The sequence below is a fragment of the Bombus vosnesenskii genome, unplaced genomic scaffold, assembly GCF_011952255.1.
Source record: "Bombus vosnesenskii isolate JDL3184/JDL3185 unplaced genomic scaffold, Bvos_JDL3184-5_v1.1 scf7180000013273, whole genome shotgun sequence".
Lineage (NCBI taxonomy): Eukaryota > Metazoa > Arthropoda > Insecta > Hymenoptera > Apidae > Bombus > Bombus vosnesenskii.
Window position 1 is genome coordinate 475,604 of NW_022882931.1, and position 10,277 is coordinate 485,880.

Genomic DNA, 10,277 nt, shown 5'->3' on the forward strand with positions numbered 1-10,277 from the left:
AAGCAGTCTGACGTTATTTTAAGGTTAAGAAATTGATCAGCTAACGGTATATTTTTTATGATTCTTTCTTTAGGAAAGAGTATGGTATTCTTTGTCTTTATTCTATTGTCAATTTATCGAACGATATTCATATTACATTCACTGTTACTTATACATACGTTAATAACATATATCGATTTTTAAATCCAGCGTCGGAGAATCAATCTTTATTATTTCATTTATTATATCTATTACGGTAAAAGTAATGTCTCTTTAATAGAGGTAAATAGTTGATTCGTAAATGGATCGCTATTAAAAATGCTTAATTTAAGTAAAAACTGTACAAATTGCAAGTAAGATGCACTTTACGATTGTTTTATCATATGTATATCTTTTTATCACAAGCCTTTCCGCTTGTAAAATAAATAACCATTTTTTATAATAACGATTATAAAAGAATTCATTATTGTTGATCATACCTACGATACGTTCATTTGTATTATTAATTATGTTTATTATTATTGCACGTTTATACCAAATATTATTATTATATTTTTGTATAATTTTTACATAATTTTCTGAATTATTTTACTAATATACCGTCATCCGAAGAGACTAAAACCGCTAAGTCACAGTCGAATCAGTTATAATTTCAGTTACACTTCCTACATATTCTTGTATTTAACCGGATTTTTTATAATTTTTACATCTTTTCTCGGATAAATGATTGTTACATTTTTTATTATTCAGAATCATATTGTAAATAGAATAAAGCTTTCCGTTTTTGAGAAGTACAACAATTTTTAACATTGTCCTTTATAATTTAATTACCTTTTACAATCCCAAAATCACTTAAAATTTCGCGCTTTGGCAGATTTTCGAACTTGAATCACGTATTACGTGGCAAACTATGACTACTAGGACTGTAAAGGCGGTTCGTTTCCCGCTGTTTTTTCAGTATCGTTACAATCAAGTGGTTTGAGAAGTTACACAAGTTTCACAAGTCAGTGATAAACGAAGGAAAAATGTTAAAATTCGTAAAATTGTCTGATAAAGCGTTTGCACCAGTAAAGGGATCACAATATGCTGCTGGGTTCGATTTAAGAAGGTATATGTATTTGTGAAACATGTACATACAATAGTAAATAACGTTTGGGGTTTCCGAATTATCAAAGTTTCATATATTAATGAGTATTGATTTTTTTAACAGTGCCTATGAATACATTGTGCCTGGACATGGTAAAGCACTCGTCAAAACAGATTTGCAAATTGAAGTTCCTGACAGCACATACGGAAGAATAGCACCACGTTCGGGATTGGCATGGAAACATCATATTGATGTAGGCGCAGGTGTTATTGACGCCGATTATCGGTGAGTGTTTTAACAATTAAATTATATATAGTATATAGTGGTTATGAGACAGTTGTGAAATGTATAAAATAAGTTTCTGAATGTTGGAGTATGAGAGATACGATGGATGGTTGTGGAGTTGTACTATTTTTGCATCAAAAATGTTCAAATTCTCATTCATTGTTTTTTTTAACATAGAGGAAATGTGGGAGTAGTGCTATTTAATCATGGTAATGAGGACTTCAAGATTGCACCAGGTGATCGTATAGCCCAATTAATTTGTGAAAAAATAATATATCCAGAACTTGAAGAGGTAGATAGTTTAGATAATACTGATCGAGGAGAAGGAGGATTTGGTTCGACAGGAAAAGATTGAGATTTTTGTATTCTTTCTATTAAATTTTATTTAATAAAGATTATGTCATTTTTGTACATCATTCTAAAAAATATTTTCTCCTACTAGTCTCGAGGATTTTATATTTATCATTACGCACAGGTATATATTTATCATTGTGATTTATATCTTTGCAAGAGGGACTAGATTAGTATATTGCGTTGGTGTTTTTACCAAACTTTGAATATTTTTGAATTCCTTGTGCTTTGCATCAGCTAGTAACTTGAAAATAACATTTTCTGAAGTAGCTATATGGCACCCTATATCTCTCATCCTCTGTGAAAGTTATACAGATTAACCACTATATCCATTTATAATTTTGTTTCTTTATAAGATTGCGCTATATTTTTACCTGTAAGGCCAATAATCTATCTTCTTGAGTACGAGAAGTACAGCAGTCTGCAACAGTGTGTACTTCATATCCATCTTGTCTTAAGTCGATTGCTGTATTCTCTATGCATACATGGGTTTCAAGACCAATGAGAATAACTGAATCTGGTTTTTGACCAGCACAAATTGTAGAAAGTTCCTTGCTTATCTAAAATTTATTTTAAAAATTATCGAAAAAGGTATTTTAACAGTGTCCTTTGTAGAAGAATAACTATGTAATGTCCATACTTCAGGAATACACATGCTAAATTGAGTCTTTTCAAATGGCCCTTTGGCACCAGAAATATCAAATTGGGAAATGGTTTTACCCAGAGCCTTTGGATTTTGCTCAGAAACGATTATAGGAACGTTTAGAAGCTTCAATGCATTTATCTGTAAATATATAATCTAATCTATATTATGCTCAGTGATTTGTACTACATAACCTAGAATCTTTTCAAGTACCGAATGTTAAGAGTCTAAGATCCCATTAAATCGTGTTATCTTATGTGTACATATATATTTATATCACATGCTATATCCATTACTACATATTTACCAATTTCACCGAGTTTTGTGTGATTTTATCAAATTCGAACATAACCTTAGCGAATTTCTCTTGAACGTCACATATTAACAGAACACTTTTACCCTGCTTTAAAACAGCTTTTGCAGCGTTTGTTGCCATATTTACAATAATCCTTGAAGATTTGCGTGACAATATGAAATAAAACGACCCTGCAGAGTTACAAAGCGAACCAGTTGGCGAGGTCACTGGTGCAATGTCGACGAATTTCTATATCGCAAGCTAACGTGCTTTCATGTTATGACGCACGTGATATTATTCCGTGATATTCAAAGTTCACGGCCAGTCTTAGCTTTACTAACTTTAGACGTGTTGCATTTAATCGATTTCGTACGAACCCTCTCGATGTGCGAGCAACATAATAAAGTGCATAAAGATATTACAGTAATTATCGTACAGGAGTGTAAATATATTTGCAAGCGCGAAAATGTTGCTTCGTTACATTTTGATCCTACATTTCTACAGATGTAGTTCATTTTGTTGATATATCGTTAACTTGTCTACTTGTCGCTAGTATATTTGTGTTTTTATGTACAAAAGTTGCCGACCGGTCAAGGTACGTATGTATATATTTGTACACAGTACATATGCATTATACGCTTTCAATACATTGTAATGTTATAGTATTGTTTATTGTATCTGCTTAATTTTGACATTATCTATTATATCCTGACATTATATTTTGGCATTGCTTATCTTGTACTTTTGGAATTTCAATTAAGATTTCAATATTCTGATTGCTTAAAAGTTTACATGTATAGTACTGAGTAAAGTTATATAGTAAGGTCAACAAAAGAGCAGTAAATACAAGTAATTGATATACAGTTAACATACATACACACATATACAAAACGTATACTAAATTTTGTGTTACTAAATTATACAAATGGATTATTACAAATGGAAACTTAATGAAATTGTAAAAAAAATTCTTTACGAAACGTGTCGTAAGGAATTACTGATAGTGAAACTATTATACAGATGTGCAATTATAAAAGTATGTTCCAAGAGCATTATAAAATGAAAATTTAGACGTAAAACGTAAAACAAACGTGTGTCGTATAAATTTGTAAAACATTTTTTAATATGTATTCAGAGATGTAAATTTAGTGATTTAAATCGACTGCTTTCGCGCATGCGTGGTAGCGCTGCGACCCAGGTGCAAGTCGGATGTAGGATGGCCACATAGAAGAGTGGAGTAGCGACGAGCGGCAGTCAAACAATGATATCTGGGAAGATCGGATGTACGGATTCTTTTTGAGTATTATCAAACTGTCCAGATTGATCTAATCAGTTGGTATAATGTTTACGTGCAGTTTAAGTCACGAATTGCACAAATTTTAACAATCTGGAAATAGTATTTAATTAATTACCGAATCGTGGTACTTTGATCGAGTTTGTAAACAAAGAATGGCCGGGGAGCCTCGTGAAACCGGGCATACGAAGCCGTTGGTGCAGCTTTTCCCAAAAGCATCCGAGTGCGTGTATACGAGTTGTTATTGGTAAGTGTTTTCACGAAATTTGTCCGATTTTTCTATAAAATTATCGATTTGAACAAATAAACGTGTCGTATTGCGGTATATCTTGCGATGGATCGATACGTTGCAGTAGTACAGAGACGGCAGTGCGATATGTTGCCGCCATCTTTAAAATGTATGAAATATCCACGAATCATGATACGCTATTGTGCACCGCTTTGAAAAGACCCGCGCGTTTCCATGCACTGCTTATTAGTAGAATCATGTATTTTGCCTCTTTTTTTTTTAAATCTTTGATCAACAGGAATATAGGAGTTTAATACGTTCTTTCGAATTAATCATGCATGTTAGTTCGTTATGAAAGTCTATCGACAACATGTCTCATCCGTCTTTCAGCTTGAACGAATTGCTATGTTTATTTCATGACAAACACATAGCACCTACCAGCCGTACATAAACTTTCCTTTGCATCTCCAGTAACCTTATTTCCATCATTTACTCCAAAACTTTGAATAATATCGATTCACGGGTCATACGACTTATCATCTACATTTAACAGTATTTCTATGCGCTGTTTACATTTCCAGTTGCTTGCATATATATCACGAATCTTCATCGGAAAGCACTACATGCACTTCCTCTATTTCTGTGCACTGTTTTTCCTTTCTGGTCGATTGTGATCGAAGCTAGCAATCCCGAGTTATCGTTTCTTTTTTTTTTCCCCTGTTTTCTACCACCGTTCGTGTTGCACCGTGTTGCATCACATTTGCACACATCTAAAAACGCGTATCTTTGATCATCTCGAACACGGTCGTCTGCAAGAACAAACTATGTTATTCTAGCGAGGAAAATGTATGGAAGCTCTGTCAAGATGTAACGACCAGACACGGATCGGAATTACAGCATTGCTATGTTGCTTTCGTGAGCAACTCCTGGCGTAGCGTACCGCTTTGGCGACAACGTGCAGGAAAGGACGAGGATAAGCTCGTAGTTTGGGTCAGTTGGCAAAATCAACAAAAAAGAAAACGATTATTAACGTCGAAGAGACCACGATTTCTCATTTTCTTTTTAAGCCTGTAACTATGATAGAGCTAGCTCTGGGGGAAAAAACGTGTTTGTTTGTATCCATAGGACTTCCACGTAATCCTTATCTACGCACCCGACGAAAGGGCGGTTGTTTACGATTTAGATAGCGCGTTGCCGTTTCCGACGCATTTCTGGAAATACGCGATGGAAACGTTTAGATCGGACGAGGTTCTACAGCCAGAACATCACAGAAGATTCAGAGTGATCCCAGCCAATGTGTACTTGCGAGAATTTGCATCGGATCGACATCATATGAAACGCGAGGATGGAACATGGATCAAGACGCCACCGGATTATCCGCCAATTTCAACATCAAGTATGTTTATCGAATAACGTTAAGGCATGGCTACGCAACTATAAAGGGATTTCTTTCTCTCCTTTTTTTTTCTCTTACTACACATGTATTCGTTTCTTCTTTTGCAAACATTCCAGCGTGCAAGGACAACTTGGATTCCTTTATTAACATGGATCCAGGGACCGGGTTTGGGGTTGTATTGACTTTAGACCAATTATTCGACCGATTTCATAGGCCGAATGCGATCCCAACGGCTCCTCGTACACCTCATCCGCAACCTACACCGACTTAAGTAAACTGCTAAGTAAGTTCCGCAAGGATAACGATTGTCTGCTTCGATTTCCAATTGTCAACAAATGAATTGTATGGCCTAAGGGAATTGGTTAAGTGCATGTACCTTTGTGAACCGAAATTGGGTTAATATTCGATGATAACATTTATCTAAGCATTATTCATCGTTCAAAATCACAGCTATATCTCTGTGAATGATAAACCGATCATTTTATTTCTATCAACATTCTTAATTCGCTATATAACCTTTAACACTATCCCTGTTTATATGTGTCTCACGCATTTTTTTACTCCTACCTATTAATTCGAATTTAAATATAAGGTGTTTCATGCGACGCACAGGTCGAGCGCTACAAATATTACACAGTGTGAAACACCCGTATAAAACCGTATATTTAAGATTTTAAGTATATATAATGGATATTCGTGTGGATCCATAAATGGATCGTACAATTGGAACTTATTAATTCTACAAACAATTTGATTTGAAAATCCAGCATGATTATTTCTCGATTTAATAATAATGATGAAAACCTCTTCTTTTTTCAATGTTATCTCATTTAACAAAACCGTATAAGCTACATGATGTAATATGTAAATTATTAAATGTTGAAAACGGTGAAAACCATAAATTTACATAAAGATACTAATACTGATGTTAGAAATTGATTCTTAATAATAAATTTGTTGTATGTTTGCTTGTCGAATCGCAGTTTTCTTTATGAAAATTTTACATCATATGAAAAAGGGAAAAAAAGAAGGAAACAAAAAATAGTGATGAAGAGAAAGAAGAGAAGGAAGCAGAAAGAAGGAAAGAATTAATTAATACCTCTAAATCTATAAAGCCTTTTGTTTCTACTGTGCTTCCAGGATTCAAACAGCAATGATTTAATGCAATATATGGAGACTTTTTCAATTGAGTGTATATACTGCTTTTGTCTTGTATGATTGTGCCCTAAGAGGTACATGGAAAATAAATCTTCACTTGTGATTAAAAGTGATTAAAAGGAATACAATATAAACAGATAATATTGATACATTTCTCCTAATAAATTATCTATCGGCTACTAAAATTTCACAATATTATACAGCTTTGTTCTGGTTTACGGTTTGGTACGGGTCTTTCCTACTATTATCGTTGAATGCTACGGTTCCAGCGATATTAAATTATGGGGTCGGAGCCTCCATAATTAATCAATAACAATGCAAGGAGCAGTAACAGCGGGGAACTAAAGAGAGCGCCTGGACAAAACGCATTTGATCAAAGGGCGTAGAGCCCCAGCTTACCGTTGCAAAGTTCGAGATTTGCTGGCTCCTCTCGTTATTCCTCGGCTCCTATAATGTTTGGACATTTCTCCATTTTAATAAAGAAATCAAAACTTACAAGAAAGATCCACGTCTTTAGAAAAACCAATTCTTTTATAACGATAGTTCTACTTATGTGTAAAAATGTACTTGATACGATTAGACACAAGTAGCAATATCGTGAGAAAAAAAGTGGTTTCTGCAAGGACATGCGCTTTTTCCTATAGTGTCGATATCTATTTGCCTCTATTTCTAGGCTATGCTGATACGTTATTTGTTCCCCTCTTTTTAAAAGTCTTTTTACAGAACCTTGCCAAGAACCCCATCTCTCTGTGTTGTCTGCTACACATTAACTATCGACCATGTTCCAAGCTTTTGGGTTCTGACCCAAGTATTGGGGATGACTGTTCTCGTCTTCATACGTTTTATCATAACGCGTAAATCTTTATCGCGGCTTTGCTCCATTGGTGGTGTTATCGTTATAGCTATTGTGTCTAAGACTGACGTATTTATGGACACATTCGTTCGACGAAGTATTTACTGGCGCTTTTATTAGCGCTGGTGCACAAAAAAAAAGAAAACGAGGAAAGCGCTTATTATTGTTGTGCAACCGAGACAGTAAGGGCGAGAACGTGATCTTTGCGATAATGTAAAATAGTTATTGTAATTCTTGTGATACTTTACACTTTCTACTTTGAATACCTACGTATATACTGATATTGATACTAAAAATTGATTCTTTATAATATGTAGTGTGTTTGCTTGTCGAAACAGAATTTTCTCTGTGAAAATTTGATCAATGGAAATCGAGGCTTAATTCGAGCATCCAACGCGACCAATTGTTGCCTACATCGAAATATTATTTTCGAATCAACGAATGTCCCTTAGACTCTCGGAAATAAATTTTGACAACGAAAATCTCGGAACCTTTGACCTCTCTAAAACAGAGTACATGTATACTGTATCTACGTAGTAGATTTCTTACATTACTTTCCATTTACTTCTCTATTCGCTTATTTCAATTGAAATACTCCAATCGTCCTTCGTTTTGAAACTTCGCGAACGTAAATTTGTATTGGCATGTAAATTGTTACGATTTCAATGAGAATAACTTTACAATTGCAACAAGACTATGTACTCGTAGATGTTTTAGCCAATCTATTGTTTTTAGCTGTAACACAGCGTGATACGATGCGACAGAAAATTTAATCGACAAGCGAATGCAAACGAGCTGTCGGTTCTTCGAGTAGATTGAGGATCATTGTTGAAAAAGGCGAAGAACCGACAGTCGCGTTTATAGTCTAAGGGTACGTCCACTCTTTGCCTTCCAACATCTTTCACTAGATCTCTTTGTCTTTATCATCGACATGTGTTTTTTCTCTAATTCACTTTATATCACGTTGCTATTTGCATACATACTTATAAGCAGACGTATCACCGATTGTGGGATAATTAATTAATCACTGAATGTACATATATCATTCTTACCAGTGTTGGGTAGATATCATTCTCACTGTTGTTATTCGAAATTTTTTAACGGACAACTAAATTTTTCTTTTTCCAATTAGTCATATATATATATATATATATATATATATATATATATATTTTATATATTATACATATATTAGTTAAAGTATTAAATATAAATATATAAAAAATAATTTATAAATCTCTTGAGGTACATGTTATATTTATTGATATATCCTTGGAAATATAATTTATATATATTATTATTATTATTTGTAATACGTAATATATGTGTACATTATATAAACACGCAAACAATAATTAATTTATATATTCCTCAGGATATATCAATAGAATACAATAAATATTTCAGGATTTATAAATTATTGTTATATATATAAACGAGAGACTGAAATAAGGGTATATATGTATAATAATATGTTACTTAGATAACATTATCTTATCAAGAGATAACATAAATAATTCCAATAACGAACAACTCCAATAGTAAATAAACCATTTATTAATTAACAATTCCCTTGCTATTTTTATTTCATTGAAATTTTATTCGAACACATACCCAACACTGGTTCTTGTCGTCGAATGTGATCATCGCGGAAAGGTCTTGTCGCTTATACATCGGCATCGTATCGTATGCGAGAAACTCGGGACCGACGTTTTTAGCATGTAATATCTTCGATTACCAAAACACAAAATGAACAAAAAAAATTTTGAGAAAAGACCTAATCTCTATCGTTCAAAGTATCGCTCTAAATATATATATATATCAGAAGAAATTACTATATTATCATGACAGTTATCATTATTATTATTATTATTATATATATATATATATATATATATTTATTAATATTTCATATTTATTATATTGATATTTTTAATTAAATCGTATCTATTTCGATACACCGATGAAAGAGAGTTTAAAATATTGAATTATGCAATTTATCGACGTTTAACATATTCTCTTACCATTGTCGTTCTACGATACACATATAATACATATTGTACAACTTTTTGGAAAAGGAACAAATCACAAATCTTTTTCGCATGTTCACAAAGAATTATAAATGGGATAAAATGAAATCTATTTCCAAACTTCGTCCTTTCTATAATCAGTTTTAATAAATGGATGCACTCCGTTTGTCTCTTTGAATTTTTATCGATGTACTGTTTCGATTTTTACGAATCATTACCAAGATCCTCTCTCTCCTCTTTCTCAGGTCAGGTGCCACAGTGAAACAACAGAACCAAAATGTCGAATACTTCCAAAAAAAAAAAAAAAAAAAAAAGAAAAACGAAAAAAAATGGTAATCGAAGTTTAATTCTCCAAATGATTCCGCTTTTCTTTCTCTTTGTTGGGTGCGATCGAATTTTTGCGTCCAAACTATTATGTAACATTTCTTAACAAACTTTTTTCAGCATAATCGAATTTTCTATTCTCTCCGTTTAACATGCTTTGTCGAGATATTTGGTGTTTATTGAAATTATCTGTAACAAAGATTTTGCTCAGTATGCGCATAGTATTTCCGGCGTACGTTTATTACGTTTATTATGTATCGTATTACACTGTTGAAGAAGAATTGTACAGTAGGCATCGGAGAATTAAAAAAAAAAAGAGGCAATGACGCGCAAATTTTCAAATGTATACTGTA

The 10,277-nt window shown here is 33.2% G+C and overlaps 2 protein-coding genes across 7 annotated transcripts; one reads left to right on the forward strand and one right to left on the reverse strand.

The window, feature by feature from the left end:
- The first annotated feature begins 935 nt into the window (after positions 1-935).
- LOC117231713 (protein N-terminal glutamine amidohydrolase-like) lies at positions 936-9,914 on the forward strand. Of its 6 annotated transcripts, none has more exons than XM_033490401.1 (6): positions 3,103-3,235; positions 3,776-4,181; positions 5,000-5,153; positions 5,289-5,559; positions 5,676-5,842; positions 9,846-9,914. In XM_033490401.1, the coding sequence occupies exons 2-5, from the start codon at positions 4,090-4,092 to the stop codon at positions 5,828-5,830; spliced, it is 672 nt and encodes a 223-aa protein (XP_033346292.1). In that variant the 5' UTR covers positions 3,103-3,235; positions 3,776-4,089; the 3' UTR covers positions 5,831-5,842; positions 9,846-9,914. The 6 variants fall into 6 exon arrangements, with proteins under 6 accessions (XP_033346298.1, XP_033346292.1, XP_033346293.1 ...); XM_033490402.1 differs by lacking the exon at positions 9,846-9,914 and having other exon boundaries at positions 3,776-3,923; positions 3,996-4,181; positions 5,676-7,692; XM_033490404.1 differs by lacking the exon at positions 9,846-9,914 and having other exon boundaries at positions 3,776-3,923; positions 4,001-4,181; positions 5,676-7,692.
- Positions 1,798-2,953, reverse strand: LOC117231714 (isochorismatase domain-containing protein 2-like). Its single transcript, XM_033490408.1, has 4 exons — positions 2,653-2,953; positions 2,343-2,486; positions 2,077-2,262; positions 1,798-2,000 (listed from the first exon to the last, which is right to left on the reverse strand). The coding sequence occupies exons 1-4, from the start codon at positions 2,779-2,781 to the stop codon at positions 1,848-1,850; spliced, it is 612 nt and encodes a 203-aa protein (XP_033346299.1). The 5' UTR covers positions 2,782-2,953; the 3' UTR covers positions 1,798-1,847.
- Positions 9,915-10,277: the final 363 nt, after the last annotated feature.

Excerpts from the sequence above, each read along its gene's own strand:
- LOC117231713 (XM_033490407.1), top strand. The coding sequence starts at position 1,005 with ATGTTAAAATTCGTAAAATTGTCTGATAAAGCGTTTGCACCAGTAAAG. Across the intron at positions 1,088-1,189 it reads GCTGGGTTCGATTTAAGAAG|TGCCTATGAATACATTGTGC; the intron begins GTATATGTATTT and ends TTTTTTTAACAG. Across the intron at positions 5,154-5,288 it reads AGGATAAGCTCGTAGTTTGG|GACTTCCACGTAATCCTTAT; the intron begins GTCAGTTGGCAA and ends TTGTATCCATAG.
- LOC117231714 (XM_033490408.1), bottom strand. The coding sequence starts at position 2,781 with ATGGCAACAAACGCTGCAAAAGCTGTTTTAAAGCAGGGTAAAAGTGTT. Across the intron at positions 2,487-2,652 it reads CACAAAACTCGGTGAAATTG|ATAAATGCATTGAAGCTTCT; the intron begins GTAAATATGTAG and ends ATATATTTACAG. Across the intron at positions 2,263-2,342 it reads TTAGCATGTGTATTCCTGAA|ATAAGCAAGGAACTTTCTAC; the intron begins GTATGGACATTA and ends AATAAATTTTAG.